General features: G+C 37.4%; 1 protein-coding gene across 1 annotated transcript in view; it reads left to right on the forward strand.

The window, feature by feature from the left end:
* LOC137384934 (mucin-22-like) overlaps nucleotides 1–19,957 on the forward strand; it is a 162,976-nt gene that overhangs the window by 51,110 nt on the left and 91,909 nt on the right. The window contains exons 43-57 of the mRNA XM_068059644.1: nucleotides 1,970–2,032; nucleotides 2,415–2,474; nucleotides 4,490–4,552; nucleotides 4,935–4,994; nucleotides 7,032–7,094; nucleotides 7,477–7,536; nucleotides 9,574–9,636; nucleotides 10,019–10,078; nucleotides 12,094–12,156; nucleotides 12,539–12,598; nucleotides 14,614–14,676; nucleotides 15,059–15,118; nucleotides 17,134–17,196; nucleotides 17,579–17,638; nucleotides 19,676–19,738. Of these exons, the coding sequence (XP_067915745.1) occupies nucleotides 1,970–2,032; nucleotides 2,415–2,474; nucleotides 4,490–4,552; nucleotides 4,935–4,994; nucleotides 7,032–7,094; nucleotides 7,477–7,536; nucleotides 9,574–9,636; nucleotides 10,019–10,078; nucleotides 12,094–12,156; nucleotides 12,539–12,598; nucleotides 14,614–14,676; nucleotides 15,059–15,118; nucleotides 17,134–17,196; nucleotides 17,579–17,638; nucleotides 19,676–19,738 (924 nt within the window). The remainder of the gene's footprint in view (nucleotides 1–1,969; nucleotides 2,033–2,414; nucleotides 2,475–4,489; nucleotides 4,553–4,934; nucleotides 4,995–7,031; nucleotides 7,095–7,476; nucleotides 7,537–9,573; nucleotides 9,637–10,018; nucleotides 10,079–12,093; nucleotides 12,157–12,538; nucleotides 12,599–14,613; nucleotides 14,677–15,058; nucleotides 15,119–17,133; nucleotides 17,197–17,578; nucleotides 17,639–19,675; nucleotides 19,739–19,957) is intronic.

A 19,957-nucleotide genomic window follows, 5' to 3' on the forward strand; every position in this document is an offset into this window, starting at 1 on the left:
CCACTCGGCCCCTTTGGGTCTGCTTCACCATTCAATAAGATCATGGCTGATCTGTTTGAGTACAGATATACAATGGCGAGTACAGTGACACAATTCATCTTATTTCAACAACTCCAAGACACTGGAAGTCCACTACTTTGCACATGTTGATATTTAGCCCAGACAGTTCGGGGTGAAATGGTTGAAAACTGAACAAATTAAATGAAACTAGATTCATGTGTCTAGCTGAGGAGAGTTTCTGTGTCCATATTGTATACGCTCGATTCCCCATAGATAAAATAGAAACAGAAAATACTGGGAAAAGGTGGCTGTTTTGGCAGGATCTGAGGTCAGAGAAATATTTAATGTTTCAGGTCAATCACCTTTCATCAGAACTCTTTGATTTCAGATGAAACTGATGGTAATTGGTGAAAGGTCATGAACCTGAAACTTTAACACTGTTTCTCTCCACAGGTACTAACTGGGCTGCTGAGTTTATGCAGCATTTTCTGTTTTTATTTTTGATTTCTTACATCTGCAGTATTTTGTGTCTCAATCCCTTAATCTCTGCTTATTTGTGACTTTTACTGACCATCTTTGAAATCGTTCTGTGACATTTCAATGAAACAGAAAATTTGCATTTCATGTTGATGGTGGTACTCTGCATTATTTTCAAATTCTGGTAGATTCAATAACACATCTTATCAAATGATGTTCCTTTGACATGTGTCCTTTTCTTGGAGTTTTTTTTTCGGAATATGCGCTTTGCCTTTAGGGTTGCAAGGGGTGAGTATTGCTTTAAGAACCAGCAAGTCTCAGGAGTGAAAGGAAGGTGCATTTTGGTTGCCTTACATAAGGCCATTTGGAGACTGCGATTCAAAGTGTTCATTCTCGATATCACAGAAACAGCCACTGGGAGTGAGTCTCATGCAATACATTTGTTACAATTCAATTTTGAACTAGTTTTTAGTTGAAGACAGTTTGTTCGAACAGAACACAAATACAGTGACACAGACAGCTGCGGTATTTAGCAAACCTGAAAAAGAGCTGTCAACCATTTAAACAGAAGGAATAGGATTTTTAGGCCGTTTAATTATTATCTCTCAAAGTTCTAAAAAAGTCAAGCCGAAACAGAGATGTTGGGTAATTTAAATTGAAGAGAGGGAAGTTCGACGATGACAATCTTTTATCCCTCAAAAACTCTAAATTCAGCTTGATTCCATTGAAAGAGTTTGCAAGTCATTAATTGTTGAAATTCACTGGAGAAGGAAAGCAACGTTCCATGAGGACTTCAAGCAACATTATGTGATGACTTCAAGCAACATTCTGTGAGGACTTCAGGCAACATTCAGTGAAGACTTCAAGTAACATTCGGTGAGGACTTCAAGCTACACTGGACTGTAAATTTGCAAGGACACTAATTTTTTCTATTTTAAATATTGTTTAGATCTTCATAGCATTTAAGAATTTAGTTCTTTGAATTGAAATGTTAATTTGTTGATTTAAAGACACCTGGTTTGGTTCGCCTCATTCAGGGGGTTAATAGATGGTACAATTTGGCTGGGTCTTTCTTTAATTTGGATAGTTTTAAATGATATATTAGGCAATCTGTGGAGGGACGGGATTGAATAATCAGTGTGTCTCTCCCACCACGATCAGAATTGAATATTTTGATTGGGGGCTTTGACAGGAGCGCTCAGTCGTAACACATGTTGCGATTGTTAATTGTCTTCCCTTTTCTTCTTTTGCACAGTAACTTGAAAGCACGCTCTTGAAACACAATATGTAATGGAAATGTTGTTTTATCCATCAACTGTTTATGTTTGCTCTTTTTAATTGAAGTACTTAAAGCTAGTTAGTAACTGTCGTCAAGAATTACCTCATGCGTTATGCCTTAATGCCAACAAAATAATTAGTGGTGGAATTCTATTAATACTGCTGGAGTTGCAGTCAGAGTGCAGTTGTTTTGAAAATCTTTCCTTTTCTTCAGAAGTGACAACGACAGCAAAAGGAGAAATAACAACAACTGTGTCTCCAGCCACTTCTACCACTGGTAAGTAATGGTATCTTTCAATATTGACCAGTAAGTCTTTTGATACAAGTGCGCGATGATCATCTTTGGCGTGGACAATGCCAATCCATCAGCTCCGTCCTGAAGACAATAAACCCATTGCTTTGGGATGGAATTACTTGCAAAGTTTAGTACATCACAAACTTCAAACAATGGCATTTCACAACAGTTACAAAAGCACTTTTGTGAAAACCTGTCCCCCAAGAGATTGTCCCATCTGATGATTTCTGTCGTTCAATGTTGATCTTTTAACAACATAATTTCGGGTAAAGTTCCATTGTAGAACAACGTTATTAGTGTTGAATGCAAATGTGAAGTTTATAAACACAATCTTCAGATTAGGGTAATTTATCTTGTTCTTCAGAAGGAATCACTACAACAGCGAAAGCAACTACAACTGGGTCCACTACAGCCTCCACATCTGGTGAGTGATGTCTCTTTTCAATCAGAACATACGAACATATGAAGATATGAATTAGGAGCAGATGTAGGCCATTCGGCCCCTTTGAGTCTGCTTCACCATTCAATAAGATCATGGCTGATCTGTTTGAGTACAGATATACAATGGCGAGTACAGTGACACAATTCATCTTATTTCAACAACTCCAAGACGCTGGAAGTCCACTACTTTGCACATGTTGATATTTAGCCCAGACAGTTCGGGGTGAAATGGTTGAAAACTGAACAAATTAAATGAAACTAGATTCATGTGTCTAGCTGAGGAGAGTTTCTGTGTCCATATTGTATACGCTCTATTCCCCATAGATAAAATAGAAACAGAAAATACTGGGAAAAGGTGGCTGTTTTGGCAGGATCTGAGGTCAGAGAAATATTTAATGTTTCAGGTCAATCACCTTTCATCAGAACTCTTTGATTTCAGATGAAACTGATGGTAATTGATGAAAGGTCATGAACCTGAAACTTTAACACTGTTTCTCTCCACAGGTACTAACTGGGCTGCTGAGTTTATGCAGCATTTTCTGTTTTTATTTTTGATTTCTTACATCTGCAGTATTTTGTGTCTCAATCCCTTAATCTCTGCTTATTTGTGACTATTACTGACCATCTTTGAAATCGTTCTGTGACATTTCAATGAAACAGAAAATTTGCATTTCATGTTGATGGTGGTACTCTGCATTATTTTCAAATTCTGGTAGATTCAATAACACATCTTATCAAATGATGTTCCTTAGACATGTGTCCTTTTCTTGGAGTTATTTTTTCGGAATATGCGCTTTGCCTTTCAGGTTGCAAGGGGTGAGTATTGCTTTAAGAACCAGCAAGTCTCAGGAGTGAAAGGAAGGTGCATTTTGGTTGCCTTACATATAGCCATTTGGAGACTGCGATTCAAAGTGTTCATTCTCGATATCACAGAAACAGCCACTGGGAGTGGGTCTCATGCAATACATTTGTTACAATTCAATTTTGAACTGGCTTTTAGTTGAAGACAGTTTGTTCGAACAGAACACAAATACAGTGACACAGACAGCTGCGGTATTTAGCAAACCTGAAAAAGAGCTGTCAACCATTTAAACAGAAGGAATAGGATTTTTAGTCCGTTTAATTATTATCTCTCAAAGTTCTAAAAAATTTCAAGCCGAAACAGGGTTGTCTGGTAATTTAAATTGAAGAGAGGGAAGTTCGACGATGACAATCTTTTATCCCTCAAAAACTCTAAATTCAGCTTGATTCCATTGAAAGAGTTTGCAAGTCATTAATTGTTGAAATTCACTGGAGAAGGAAAGCAACGTTCCATGAAGACTTCAAGCAACATTATGTGAGGACTTCAAGCAACATTATGTGATGACTTCAAGCAACATTCGGTGAGGACTTCAAGCAACACTGGACTGTAAATTTGCAAGGACACTAATTTTTTCTAGTTTAAATATTGTTTAGATCTTCATTGCGTTTAAGAATTTAGTTCTTTGAATTGAACAGTTAATTTGTTGATTTAAAGACACCTGGTTTGGTTCTCCTCATTCAGGGGGTTAATAGATGGTACAATTTGGCTGGGTCTTTCTTTAATTTGGAATGTTTTAAATGATATATTAGGCAATCTGTGGAGGGACAGGATTGAATAATCAGTGTGTCTCTCCCACCACGATCAGAATCGAATATTTTGATTGGGGGCTTTGACAGGAGCGCTCAGTCGTAACACATGTTGCGATTGTTAATTGTCTTCCCTTTTCTTCTTTTGCACAGTAACTTGAAAGCACACTCTTGAAACACAACCTGTAATGGAAATGTTGTTTTCTCCATCAACTCTTTATGTTTGCTCTTTTTAATTGAAGTACTTAAAGCTAGTTAGTAACTGTCGTCAAGAATTACCTCATGCGTTATGCCTTAATGCCAACAAAATAATTAGTGGTGGAATTCTATTAATACTGCTGGAGTTGCAGTCAGAGTGCAGTTGTTTTGAAAATCTTTCCTTTTCTTCAGAAGTGACAACGACAGCAAAAGGAGAAATAACAACAACTGTGTCTCCAGCCACTTCTACCACTGGTAAGTAATGGTATCTTTCAATATTGACCAGTAAGTCTTTTGATACAAGTGCGCGATGATCATCTTTGGCGTGGACAATGCCAATCCATCAGCTCCGTCCTGAAGACAATAAACCCATTGCTTTGGGATGGAATTACTTGCAAAGTTCAGTACATCACAAACTTCAAACAATGGCATTTCACAACAGTTACAAAAGCACTTTTGTGAAAACCTGTCCCCCAAGAGATTGTCCCATCTGATGATTTCTGTCGTTCAATGTTGATCTTTTAATGACATAATTTCGGGTAAAGTTCCATTGTAGAACAACGTTATTAGTTTTGAATGCAAATGTGAAGTTTATAAACACAATCTTCAGATTAGGATAATTTATCTTGTTCTTCAGAAGGAATCACTACAACAGCGAAAGCAACTACAACTGGGTCCACTACAGCCTCCACATCTGGTGAGTGATGTCTCTTTTCAATCAGAACATACGAACATATGAAGATATGAATTAGGCACAGATGTAGGCCATTGGGCCTCATGGAGAATGCTTCACCATTCAATAAGATCATGGCTGATCTGTTTGAGTACAGATATACAATGGCGAGTACAGTGACACAATTCATCTTATTTCAACAACTCCAAGACACTGGAAGTCCACTACTTTGCACATGTTGATATTTAGCCCAGACAGTTCGGGGTGAAATGGTTGAAAACTGAACAAATTAAATGAAACTAGATTCATGTGTCTAGCTGAGGAGAGTTTCTGTGTCCATATTGTATACGCTCTATTCCCCATAGATAAAATAGAAACAGAAAATACTGGGAAAAGGTGGCTGTTTTGGCAGGATCTGAGGTCAGAGAAATATTTAATGTTTCAGGTCAATCACCTTTCATCAGAACTCTTTGATTTCAGATGAAACTGATGGTAATTGGTGAAAGGTCATGAACCTGAAACTTTAACACTGTTTCTCTCCACAGGTACTAACTGGGCTGCTGGGTTTATGCAGCATTTTCTGTTTTTATTTTTGATTTCTTACATCTGCAGTATTTTGTGTCTCAATCCCTTAATCTCTGCTTATTTGTGACTTTTACTGACCATCTTTGAAATCGTTCTGTGACATTTCAATGAAACAGAAAATTTGCATTTCATGTTGATGGTGGTACTCTGCATTATTTTCAAATTCTGGTAGATTCAATAACACATCTTATCAAATGATGTTCCTTTGACATGTGTCCTTTTCTTGGAGTTTTTTTTTCGGAATATGCGCTTTGCCTTTAGGGTTGCAAGGGGTGAGTATTGCTTTAAGAACCAGCAAGTCTCAGGAGTGAAAGGAAGGTGCATTTTGGTTGCCTTACATAAGGCCATTTGGAGACTGCGATTCAAAGTGTTCATTCTCGATATCACAGAAACAGCCACTGGGAGTGAGTCTCATGCAATACATTTGTTACAATTCAATTTTGAACTAGTTTTTAGTTGAAGACAGTTTGTTCGAACAGAACACAAATACAGTGACACAGACAGCTGCGGTATTTAGCAAACCTGAAAAAGAGCTGTCAACCATTTAAACAGAAGGAATAGGATTTTTAGTCCGTTTAATTATTATCTCTCAAAGTTCTAAAAAAGTCAAGCCGAAACAGAGATGTTGGGTAATTTAAATTGAAGAGAGGGAAGTTCGACGATGACAATCTTTTATCCCTCAAAAACTCTAAATTCAGCTTGATTCCATTGAAAGAGTTTGCAAGTCATTAATTGTTGAAATTCACTGGAGAAGGAAAGCAACGTTCCATGAGGGCTTCAAGCAACATTATGTGATGACTTCAAGCAACATTCTGTGAGGACTTCAGGCAACATTCAGTGAAGACTTCAAGTAACATTCGGTGAGGACTTCAAGCTACACTGGACTGTAAATTTGCAAGGACACTAATTTTTTCTATTTTAAATATTGTTTAGATCTTCATAGCGTTTAAGAATTTAGTTCTTTGAATTGAAATGTTAATTTGTTGATTTAAAGACACCTGGTTTGGTTCGCCTCATTCAGGGGGTTAATAGATGGTACAATTTGGCTGGGTCTTTCTTTAATTTGGATAGTTTTAAATGATATATTAGGCAATCTGTGGAGGGACGGGATTGAATAATCAGTGTGTCTCTCCCACCACGATCAGAATTGAATATTTTGATTGGGGGCTTTGACAGGAGCGCTCAGTCGTAACACATGTTGCGATTGTTAATTGTCTTCCCTTTTCTTCTTTTGCACAGTAACTTGACAGCACGCTCTTGAAACACAATATGTAATGGAAATGTTGTTTTATCCATCAACTGTTTATGTTTGCTCTTTTTAATTGAAGTACTTAAAGCTAGTTAGTAACTGTCGTCAAGAATTACCTCATGCGTTATGCCTTAATGCCAACAAAATAATTAGTGGTGGAATTCTATTAATACTGCTGGAGTTGCAGTCAGAGTGCAGTTGTTTTGAAAATCTTTCCTTTTCTTCAGAAGTGACAACGACAGCAAAAGGAGAAATAACAACAACTGTGTCTCCAGCCACTTCTACCACTGGTAAGTAATGGTATCTTTCAATATTGACCAGTAAGTCTTTTGATACAAGTGCGCGATGATCATCTTTGGCGTGGACAATGCCAATCCATCAGCTCCGTCCTGAAGACAATAAACCCATTGCTTTGGGATGGAATTACTTGCAAAGTTTAGTACATCACAAACTTCAAACAATGGCATTTCACAACAGTTACAAAAGCACTTTTGTGAAAACCTGTCCCCCAAGAGATTGTCCCATCTGATGATTTCTGTCGTTCAATGTTGATCTTTTAATGACATAATTTCGGGTAAAGTTCCATTGTAGAACAACGTTATTAGTTTTGAATGCAAATGTGAAGTTTATAAACACAATCTTCAGATTAGGATAATTTATCTTGTTCTTCAGAAGGAATCACTACAACAGCGAAAGCAACTACAACTGGGTCCACTACAGCCTCCACATCTGGTGAGTGATGTCTCTTTTCAATCAGAACATACGAACATATGAAGATATGAATTAGGCACAGATGTAGGCCATTGGGCCTCATGGAGAATGCTTCACCATTCAATAAGATCATGGCTGATCTGTTTGAGTACAGATATACAATGGCGAGTACAGTGACACAATTCATCTTATTTCAACAACTCCAAGACACTGGAAGTCCACTACTTTGCACATGTTGATATTTAGCCCAGACAGTTCGGGGTGAAATGGTTGAAAACTGAACAAATTAAATGAAACTAGATTCATGTGTCTAGCTGAGGAGAGTTTCTGTGTCCATATTGTATACGCTCTATTCCCCATAGATAAAATAGAAACAGAAAATACTGGGAAAAGGTGGCTGTTTTGGCAGGATCTGAGGTCAGAGAAATATTTAATGTTTCAGGTCAATCACCTTTCATCAGAACTCTTTGATTTCAGATGAAACTGATGGTAATTGGTGAAAGGTCATGAACCTGAAACTTTAACACTGTTTCTCTCCACAGGTACTAACTGGGCTGCTGGGTTTATGCAGCATTTTCTGTTTTTATTTTTGATTTCTTACATCTGCAGTATTTTGTGTCTCAATCCCTTAATCTCTGCTTATTTGTGACTTTTACTGACCATCTTTGAAATCGTTCTGTGACATTTCAATGAAACAGAAAATTTGCATTTCATGTTGATGGTGGTACTCTGCATTATTTTCAAATTCTGGTAGATTCAATAACACATCTTATCAAATGATGTTCCTTTGACATGTGTCCTTTTCTTGGAGTTTTTTTTTCGGAATATGCGCTTTGCCTTTAGGGTTGCAAGGGGTGAGTATTGCTTTAAGAACCAGCAAGTCTCAGGAGTGAAAGGAAGGTGCATTTTGGTTGCCTTACATAAGGCCATTTGGAGACTGCGATTCAAAGTGTTCATTCTCGATATCACAGAAACAGCCACTGGGAGTGAGTCTCATGCAATACATTTGTTACAATTCAATTTTGAACTAGTTTTTAGTTGAAGACAGTTTGTTCGAACAGAACACAAATACAGTGACACAGACAGCTGCGGTATTTAGCAAACCTGAAAAAGAGCTGTCAACCATTTAAACAGAAGGAATAGGATTTTTAGTCCGTTTAATTATTATCTCTCAAAGTTCTAAAAAAGTCAAGCCGAAACAGAGATGTTGGGTAATTTAAATTGAAGAGAGGGAAGTTCGACGATGACAATCTTTTATCCCTCAAAAACTCTAAATTCAGCTTGATTCCATTGAAAGAGTTTGCAAGTCATTAATTGTTGAAATTCACTGGAGAAGGAAAGCAACGTTCCATGAGGACTTCAAGCAACATTATGTGATGACTTCAAGCAACATTCTGTGAGGACTTCAGGCAACATTCAGTGAAGACTTCAAGTAACATTCGGTGAGGACTTCAAGCTACACTGGACTGTAAATTTGCAAGGACACTAATTTTTTCTATTTTAAATATTGTTTAGATCTTCATAGCGTTTAAGAATTTAGTTCTTTGAATTGAAATGTTAATTTGTTGATTTAAAGACACCTGGTTTGGTTCGCCTCATTCAGGGGGTTAATAGATGGTACAATTTGGCTGGGTCTTTCTTTAATTTGGATAGTTTTAAATGATATATTAGGCAATCTGTGGAGGGACGGGATTGAATAATCAGTGTGTCTCTCCCACCACGATCAGAATTGAATATTTTGATTGGGGGCTTTGACAGGAGCGCTCAGTCGTAACACATGTTGCGATTGTTAATTGTCTTCCCTTTTCTTCTTTTGCACAGTAACTTGAAAGCACGCTCTTGAAACACAATATGTAATGGAAATGTTGTTTTATCCATCAACTGTTTATGTTTGCTCTTTTTAATTGAAGTACTTAAAGCTAGTTAGTAACTGTCGTCAAGAATTACCTCATGCGTTATGCCTTAATGCCAACAAAATAATTAGTGGTGGAATTCTATTAATACTGCTGGAGTTGCAGTCAGAGTGCAGTTGTTTTGAAAATCTTTCCTTTTCTTCAGAAGTGACAACGACAGCAAAAGGAGAAATAACAACAACTGTGTCTCCAGCCACTTCTACCACTGGTAAGTAATGGTATCTTTCAATATTGACCAGTAAGTCTTTTGATACAAGTGCGCGATGATCATCTTTGGCGTGGACAATGCCAATCCATCAGCTCCGTCCTGAAGACAATAAACCCATTGCTTTGGGATGGAATTACTTGCAAAGTTTAGTACATCACAAACTTCAAACAATGGCATTTCACAACAGTTACAAAAGCACTTTTGTGAAAACCTGTCCCCCAAGAGATTGTCCCATCTGATGATTTCTGTCGTTCAATGTTGATCTTTTAACGACATAATTTCGGGTAAAGTTCCATTGTAGAACAACGTTATTAGTGTTGAATGCAAATGTGAAGTTTATAAACACAATCTTCAGATTAGGGTAATTTATCTTGTTCTTCAGAAGGAATCACTACAACAGCGAAAGCAACTACAACTGGGTCCACTACAGCCTCCACATCTGGTGAGTGATGTCTCTTTTCAATCAGAACATACGAACATATGAAGATATGAATTAGGAGCAGATGTAGGCCATTCGGCCCCTTTGAGTCTGCTTCACCATTCAATAAGATCATGGCTGATCTGTTTGAGTACAGATATACAATGGCGAGTACAGTGACACAATTCATCTTATTTCAACAACTCCAAGACGCTGGAAGTCCACTACTTTGCACATGTTGATATTTAGCCCAGACAGTTCGGGGTGAAATGGTTGAAAACTGAACAAATTAAATGAAACTAGATTCATGTGTCTAGCTGAGGAGAGTTTCTGTGTCCATATTGTATACGCTCTATTCCCCATAGATAAAATAGAAACAGAAAATACTGGGAAAAGGTGGCTGTTTTGGCAGGATCTGAGGTCAGAGAAATATTTAATGTTTCAGGTCAATCACCTTTCATCAGAACTCTTTGATTTCAGATGAAACTGATGGTAATTGATGAAAGGTCATGAACCTGAAACTTTAACACTGTTTCTCTCCACAGGTACTAACTGGGCTGCTGAGTTTATGCAGCATTTTCTGTTTTTATTTTTGATTTCTTACATCTGCAGTATTTTGTGTCTCAATCCCTTAATCTCTGCTTATTTGTGACTATTACTGACCATCTTTGAAATCGTTCTGTGACATTTCAATGAAACAGAAAATTTGCATTTCATGTTGATGGTGGTACTCTGCATTATTTTCAAATTCTGGTAGATTCAATAACACATCTTATCAAATGATGTTCCTTAGACATGTGTCCTTTTCTTGGAGTTATTTTTTCGGAATATGCGCTTTGCCTTTCGGGTTGCAAGGGGTGAGTATTGCTTTAAGAACCAGCAAGTCTCAGGAGTGAAAGGAAGGTGCATTTTGGTTGCCTTACATATAGCCATTTGGAGACTGCGATTCAAAGTGTTCATTCTCGATATCACAGAAACAGCCACTGGGAGTGGGTCTCATGCAATACATTTGTTACAATTCAATTTTGAACTGGCTTTTAGTTGAAGACAGTTTGTTCGAACAGAACACAAATACAGTGACACAGACAGCTGCGGTATTTAGCAAACCTGAAAAAGAGCTGTCAACCATTTAAACAGAAGGAATAGGATTTTTAGTCCGTTTAATTATTATCTCTCAAAGTTCTAAAAAAGTTCAAGCCGAAACAGGGTTGTCTGGTAATTTAAATTGAAGAGAGGGAAGTTCGACGATGACAATCTTTTATCCCTCAAAAACTCTAAATTCAGCTTGATTCCATTGAAAGAGTTTGCAAGTCATTAATTGTTGAAATTCACTGGAGAAGGAAAGCAACGTTCCATGAAGACTTCAAGCAACATTATGTGATGACTTCAAGCAACATTATGTGATGACTTCAAGCAACATTCGGTGAGGACTTCAAGCAACACTGGACTGTAAATTTGCAAGGACACTAATTTTTTCTAGTTTAAATATTCTTTAGATCTTCATTGCGTTTAAGAATTTAGTTCTTTGAATTGAACAGTTAATTTGTTGATTTAAAGACACCTGGTTTGGTTCTCCTCATTCAGGGGGTTAATAGATGGTACAATTTGGCTGGGTCTTTCTTTAATTTGGAATGTTTTAAATGATATATTAGGCAATCTGTGGAGGGACAGGATTGAATAATCAGTGTGTCTCTCCCACCACGATCAGAATCGAATATTTTGATTGGGGGCTTTGACAGGAGTGCTCAGTCGTAACACATGTTGCGATTGTTAATTGTCTTCCCTTTTCTTCTTTTGCACAGTAACTTGAAAGCACACTCTTGAAACACAACCTGTAATGGAAATGTTGATTTCTCCATCAACTGTTTATGTTTGCTCTTTTTAATTGAAGTACTTAAAGCTAGTTAGTAACTGTCGTCAAGAATTACCTCATGCGTTATGCCTTAATGCCAACAAAATAATTAGTGGTGGAATTCTATTAATACTGCTGGAGTTGCAGTCAGAGTGCAGTTGTTTTGAAAATCTTTCCTTTTCTTCAGAAGTGACAACGACAGCAAAAGGAGAAATAACAACAACTGTGTCTCCAGCCACTTCTACCACTGGTAAGTAATGGTATCTTTCAATATTGACCAGTAAGTCTTTTGATACAAGTGCGCGATGATCATCTTTGGCGTGGACAATGCCAATCCATCAGCTCCGTCCTGAAGACAATAAACCCATTGCTTTGGGATGGAATTACTTGCAAAGTTTAGTACATCACAAACTTCAAACAATGGCATTTCACAACAGTTACAAAAGCACTTTTGTGAAAACCTGTCCCCCAAGAGATTGTCCCATCTGATGATTTCTGTCGTTCAATGTTGATCTTTTAATGACATAATTTCGGGTAAAGTTCCATTGTAGAACAACGTTATTAGTTTTGAATGCAAATGTGAAGTTTATAAACACAATCTTCAGATTAGGATAATTTATCTTGTTCTTCAGAAGGAATCACTACAACAGCGAAAGCAACTACAACTGGGTCCACTACAGCCTCCACATCTGGTGAGTGATGTCTCTTTTCAATCAGAACATACGAACATATGAAGATATGAATTAGGAGCAGATGTAGGCCATTCGGCCCCTTTGAGTCTGCTTCACCATTCAATAAGATCATGGCTGATCTGTTTGAGTACAGATATACAATGGCGAGTACAGTGACACAATTCATCTTATTTCAACAACTCCAAGACGCTGGAAGTCCACTACTTTGCACATGTTGATATTTAGCCCAGACAGTTCGGGGTGAAATGGTTGAAAACTGAACAAATTAAATGAAACTAGATTCATGTGTCTAGCTGAGGAGAGTTTCTGTGTCCATATTGTATACGCTCTATTCCCCATAGATAAAATAGAAACAGAAAATACTGGGAAAAGGTGGCTGTTTTGGCAGGATCTGAGGTCAGAGAAATATTTAATGTTTCAGGTCAATCACCTTTCATCAGAACTCTTTGATTTCAGATGAAACTGATGGTAATTGATGAAAGGTCATGAACCTGAAACTTTAACACTGTTTCTCTCCACAGGTACTAACTGGGCTGCTGAGTTTATGCAGCATTTTCTGTTTTTATTTTTGATTTCTTACATCTGCAGTATTTTGTGTCTCAATCCCTTAATCTCTGCTTATTTGTGACTATTACTGACCATCTTTGAAATCGTTCTGTGACATTTCAATGAAACAGAAAATTTGCATTTCATGTTGATGGTGGTACTCTGCATTATTTTCAAATTCTGGTAGATTCAATAACACATCTTATCAAATGATGTTCCTTAGACATGTGTCCTTTTCTTGGAGTTATTTTTTCGGAATATGCGCTTTGCCTTTCGGGTTGCAAGGGGTGAGTATTGCTTTAAGAACCAGCAAGTCTCAGGAGTGAAAGGAAGGTGCATTTTGGTTGCCTTACATATAGCCATTTGGAGACTGCGATTCAAAGTGTTCATTCTCGATATCACAGAAACAGCCACTGGGAGTGGGTCTCATGCAATACATTTGTTACAATTCAATTTTGAACTGGCTTTTAGTTGAAGACAGTTTGTTCGAACAGAACACAAATACAGTGACACAGACAGCTGCGGTATTTAGCAAACCTGAAAAAGAGCTGTCAACCATTTAAACAGAAGGAATAGGATTTTTAGTCCGTTTAATTATTATCTCTCAAAGTTCTAAAAAATTTCAAGCCGAAACAGGGTTGTCTGGTAATTTAAATTGAAGAGAGGGAAGTTCGACGATGACAATCTTTTATCCCTCAAAAACTCTAAATTCAGCTTGATTCCATTGAAAGAGTTTGCAAGTCATTAATTGTTGAAATTCACTGGAGAAGGAAAGCAACGTTCCATGAAGACTTCAAGCAACATTATGTGATGACTTCAAGCAACATTATGTGATGACTTCAAGCAACATTCGGTGAGGACTTCAAGCAACACTGGACTGTAAATTTGCAAGGACACTAATTTTTTCTAGTTTAAATATTCTTTAGATCTTCATTGCGTTTAAGAATTTAGTTCTTTGAATTGAACAGTTAATTTGTTGATTTAAAGACACCTGGTTTGGTTCTCCTCATTCAGGGGGTTAATAGATGGTACAATTTGGCTGGGTCTTTCTTTAATTTGGAATGTTTTAAATGATATATTAGGCAATCTGTGGAGGGACAGGATTGAATAATCAGTGTGTCTCTCCCACCACGATCAGAATCGAATATTTTGATTGGGGGCTTTGACAGGAGTGCTCAGTCGTAACACATGTTGCGATTGTTAATTGTCTTCCCTTTTCTTCTTTTGCACAGTAACTTGAAAGCACACTCTTGAAACACAACCTGTAATGGAAATGTTGATTTCTCCATCAACTGTTTATATTTGCTCTTTTTAATTGAAGTACTTAAAGCTAGTTAGTAACTGTCGTCAAGAATTACCTCATGCGTTATGCCTTAATGCCAACAAAATAATTAGTGGTGGAATTCTATTAATACTGCTGGAGTTGCAGTCAGAGTGCAGTTGTTTTGAAAATCTTTCCTTTTCTTCAGAAGTGACAACGACAGCAAAAGGAGAAATAACAACAACTGTGTCTCCAGCCACTTCTACCACTGGTAAGTAATGGTATCTTTCAATATTGACCAGTAAGTCTTTTGATACAAGTGCGCGATGATCATCTTTGGCGTGGACAATGCCAATCCATCAGCTCCGTCCTGAAGACAATAAACCCATTGCTTTGGGATGGAATTACTTGCAAAGTTTAGTACATCACAAACTTCAAACAATGGCATTTCACAACAGTTACAAAAGCACTTTTGTGAAAACCTGTCCCCCAAGAGATTGTCCCATCTGATGATTTCTGTCGTTCAATGTTGTTCTTTTAACGACATAATTTCGGGTAACGTTCCATTGTAGAACAACGTTATTAGTGTTGAATGCAAATGTGAAGTTTATAAACACAATCTTCAGATTAGGGTAATTTATCTTGTTCTTCAGAAGGAATCACTACAACAGCGAAAGCAACTACAACTGGGTCCACTACAGCCTCCACATCTGGTGAGTGATGTCTCTTTTCAATCAGAACATACGAACATATGAAGATATGAATTAGGAGCAGATGTAGGCCATTCGGCCCCTTTGAGTCTGCTTCACCATTCAATAAGATCATGGCTGATCTGTTTGAGTACAGATATACAATGGCGAGTACAGTGACACAATTCATCTTATTTCAACAACTCCAAGACGCTGGAAGTCCACTACTTTGCACATGTTGATATTTAGCCCAGACAGTTCGGGGTGAAATGGTTGAAAACTGAACAAATTAAATGAAACTAGATTCATGTGTCTAGCTGAGGAGAGTTTCTGTGTCCATATTGTATACGCTCTATTCCCCATAGATAAAATAGAAACAGAAAATACTGGGAAAAGGTGGCTGTTTTGGCAGGATCTGAGGTCAGAGAAATATTTAATGTTTCAGGTCAATCACCTTTCATCAGAACTCTTTGATTTCAGATGAAACTGATGGTAATTGATGAAAGGTCATGAACCTGAAACTTTAACACTGTTTCTCTCCACAGGTACTAACTGGGCTGCTGAGTTTATGCAGCATTTTCTGTTTTTATTTTTGATTTCTTACATCTGCAGTATTTTGTGTCTCAATCCCTTAATCTCTGCTTATTTGTGACTATTACTGACCATCTTTGAAATCGTTCTGTGACATTTCAATGAAACAGAAAATTTGCATTTCATGTTGATGGTGGTACTCTGCATTATTTTCAAATTCTGGTAGATTCAATAACACATCTTATCAAATGATGTTCCTTAGACATGTGTCCTTTTCTTGGAGTTATTTTTTCGGAATATGCGCTTTGCCTTTCGGGTTGCAAGGGGTGAGTATTGCTTTAAGAACCAGCAAGTCTCAGGAGTGAAAGGAAGGTGCATTTTGGTTGCCTTACATATAGCCATTTGGAGACTGCGATTCAAAGTGTTCATTCTCGATATCACAGAAACAGCCACTGGGAGTGGGTCTCATGCAATACATTTGTTACAATTCAATTTTGAACTGGCTTTTAGTTGAAGACAGTTTGTTCGAACAGAACACAAATACAGTGACACAGACAGCTGCGGTATTTAGCAAACCTGAAAAAGAGCTGTCAACCATTTAAACAGAAGGAATAGGATTTTTAGTCCGTTTAATTATTATCTCTCAAAGTTCTAAAAAATTTCAAGCCGAAACAGGGTTGTCTGGTAATTTAAATTGAAGAGAGGGAAGTTCGACGATGACAATCTTTTATCCCTCAAAAACTCTAAATTCAGCTTGATTCCATTGAAAGAGTTTGCAAGTCATTAATTGTTGAAATTCACTGGAGAAGGAAAGCAACGTTCCATGAAGACTTCAAGCAACATTATGTGATGACTTCAAGCAACATTATGTGATGACTTCAAGCAACATTCGGTGAGGACTTCAAGCAACACTGGACTGTAAATTTGCAAGGACACTAATTTTTTCTAGTTTAAATATTCTTTAGATCTTCATTGCGTTTAAGAATTTAGTTCTTTGAATTGAACAGTTAATTTGTTGATTTAAAGACACCTGGTTTGGTTCTCCTCATTCAGGGGGTTAATAGATGGTACAATTTGGCTGGGTCTTTCTTTAATTTGGAATGTTTTAAATGATATATTAGGCAATCTGTGGAGGGACAGGATTGAATAATCAGTGTGTCTCTCCCACCACGATCAGAATCGAATATTTTGATTGGGGGCTTTGACAGGAGCGCTCAGTCGTAACACATGTTGCGATTGTTAATTGTCTTCCCTTTTCTTCTTTTGCACAGTAACTTGAAAGCACACTCTTGAAACACAACCTGTAATGGAAATGTTGTTTTCTCCATCAACTGTTTATGTTTGCTCTTTTTAATTGAAGTACTTAAAGCTAGTTAGTAACTGTCGTCAAGAATTACCTCATGCGTTATGCCTTAATGCCAACAAAATAATTAGTGGTGGAATTCTATTAATACTGCTGGAGTTGCAGTCAGAGTGCAGTTGTTTTGAAAATCTTTCCTTTTCTTCAGAAGTGACAACGACAGCAAAAGGAGAAATAACAACAACTGTGTCTCCAGCCACTTCTACCACTGGTAAGTAATGGTATCTTTCAATATTGACCAGTAAGTCTTTTGATACAAGTGCGCGATGATCATCTTTGGCGTGGACAATGCCAATCCATCAGCTCCGTCCTGAAGACAATAAACCCATTGCTTTGGGATGGAATTACTTGCAAAGTTCAGTACATCACAAACTTCAAACAATGGCATTTCACAACAGTTACAAAAGCACTTTTGTGAAAACCTGTCCCCCAAGAGATTGTCCCATCTGATGATTTCTGTCGTTCAATGTTGATCTTTTAATGACATAATTTCGGGTAAAGTTCCATTGTAGAACAACGTTATTAGTTTTGAATGCAAATGTGAAGTTTATAAACACAATCTTCAGATTAGGATAATTTATCTTGTTCTTCAGAAGGAATCACTACAACAGCGAAAGCAACTACAACTGGGTCCACTACAGCCTCCACATCTGGTGAGTGATGTCTCTTTTCAATCAGAACATACGAACATATGAAGATATGAATTAGGCACAGATGTAGGCCATTGGGCCTCATGGAGAATGCTTCACCATTCAATAAGATCATGGCTGATCTGTTTGAGTACAGATATACAATGGCGAGTACAGTGACACAATTCATCTTATTTCAACAACTCCAAGACACTGGAAGTCCACTACTTTGCACATGTTGATATTTAGCCCAGACAGTTCGGGGTGAAATGGTTGAAAACTGAACAAATTAAATGAAACTAGATTCATGTGTCTAGCTGAGGAGAGTTTCTGTGTCCATATTGTATACGCTCTATTCCCCATAGATAAAATAGAAACAGAAAATACTGGGAAAAGGTGGCTGTTTTGGCAGGATCTGAGGTCAGAGAAATATTTAATGTTTCAGGTCAATCACCTTTCATCAGAACTCTTTGATTTCAGATGAAACTGATGGTAATTGGTGAAAGGTCATGAACCTGAAACTTTAACACTGTTTCTCTCCACAGGTACTAACTGGGCTGCTGGGTTTATGCAGCATTTTCTGTTTTTATTTTTGATTTCTTACATCTGCAGTATTTTGTGTCTCAATCCCTTAATCTCTGCTTATTTGTGACTTTTACTGACCATCTTTGAAATCGTTCTGTGACATTTCAATGAAACAGAAAATTTGCATTTCATGTTGATGGTGGTACTCTGCATTATTTTCAAATTCTGGTAGATTCAATAACACATCTTATCAAATGATGTTCCTTTGACATGTGTCCTTTTCTTGGAGTTTTTTTTTCGGAATATGCGCTTTGCCTTTAGGGTTGCAAGGGGTGAGTATTGCTTTAAGAACCAGCAAGTCTCAGGAGTGAAAGGAAGGTGCATTTTGGTTGCCTTACATAAGGCCATTTGGAGACTGCGATTCAAAGTGTTCATTCTCGATATCACAGAAACAGCCACTGGGAGTGAGTCTCATGCAATACATTTGTTACAATTCAATTTTGAACTAGTTTTTAGTTGAAGACAGTTTGTTCGAACAGAACACAAATACAGTGACACAGACAGCTGCGGTATTTAGCAAACCTGAAAAAGAGCTGTCAACCATTTAAACAGAAGGAATAGGATTTTTAGTCCGTTTAATTATTATCTCTCAAAGTTCTAAAAAAGTCAAGCCGAAACAGAGATGTTGGGTAATTTAAATTGAAGAGAGGGAAGTTCGACGATGACAATCTTTTATCCCTCAAAAACTCTAAATTCAGCTTGATTCCATTGAAAGAGTTTGCAAGTCATTAATTGTTGAAATTCACTGGAGAAGGAAAGCAACGTTCCATGAGGACTTCAAGCAACATTATGTGATGACTTCAAGCAACATTCTGTGAGGACTTCAGGCAACATTCAGTGAAGACTTCAAGTAACATTCGGTGAGGACTTCAAGCTACACTGGACTGTAAATTTGCAAGGACACTAATTTTTTCTATTTTAAATATTGTTTAGATCTTCATAGCGTTTAAGAATTTAGTTCTTTGAATTGAAATGTTAATTTGTTGATTTAAAGACACCTGGTTTGGTTCGCCTCATTCAGGGGGTTAATAGATGGTACAATTTGGCTGGGTCTTTCTTTAATTTGGATAGTTTTAAATGATATATTAGGCAATCTGTGGAGGGACGGGATTGAATAATCAGTGTGTCTCTCCCACCACGATCAGAATTGAATATTTTGATTGGGGGCTTTGACAGGAGCGCTCAGTCGTAACACATGTTGCGATTGTTAATTGTCTTCCCTTTTCTTCTTTTGCACAGTAACTTGACAGCACGCTCTTGAAACACAATATGTAATGGAAATGTTGTTTTATCCATCAACTGTTTATGTTTGCTCTTTTTAATTGAAGTACTTAAAGCTAGTTAGTAACTGTCGTCAAGAATTACCTCATGCGTTATGCCTTAATGCCAACAAAATAATTAGTGGTGGAATTCTATTAATACTGCTGGAGTTGCAGTCAGAGTGCAGTTGTTTTGAAAATCTTTCCTTTTCTTCAGAAGTGACAACGACAGCAAAAGGAGAAATAACAACAACTGTGTCTCCAGCCACTTCTACCACTGGTAAGTAATGGTATCTTTCAATATTGACCAGTAAGTCTTTTGATACAAGTGCGCGATGATCATCTTTGGCGTGGACAATGCCAATCCATCAGCTCCGTCCTGAAGACAATAAACCCATTGCTTTGGGATGGAATTACTTGCAAAGTTTAGTACATCACAAACTTCAAACAATGGCATTTCACAACAGTTACAAAAGCACTTTTGTGAAAACCTGTCCCC

This window comes from Heterodontus francisci, chromosome 27 (genome assembly GCF_036365525.1).
Source record: "Heterodontus francisci isolate sHetFra1 chromosome 27, sHetFra1.hap1, whole genome shotgun sequence".
Taxonomy (NCBI): domain Eukaryota; kingdom Metazoa; phylum Chordata; class Chondrichthyes; order Heterodontiformes; family Heterodontidae; genus Heterodontus; species Heterodontus francisci.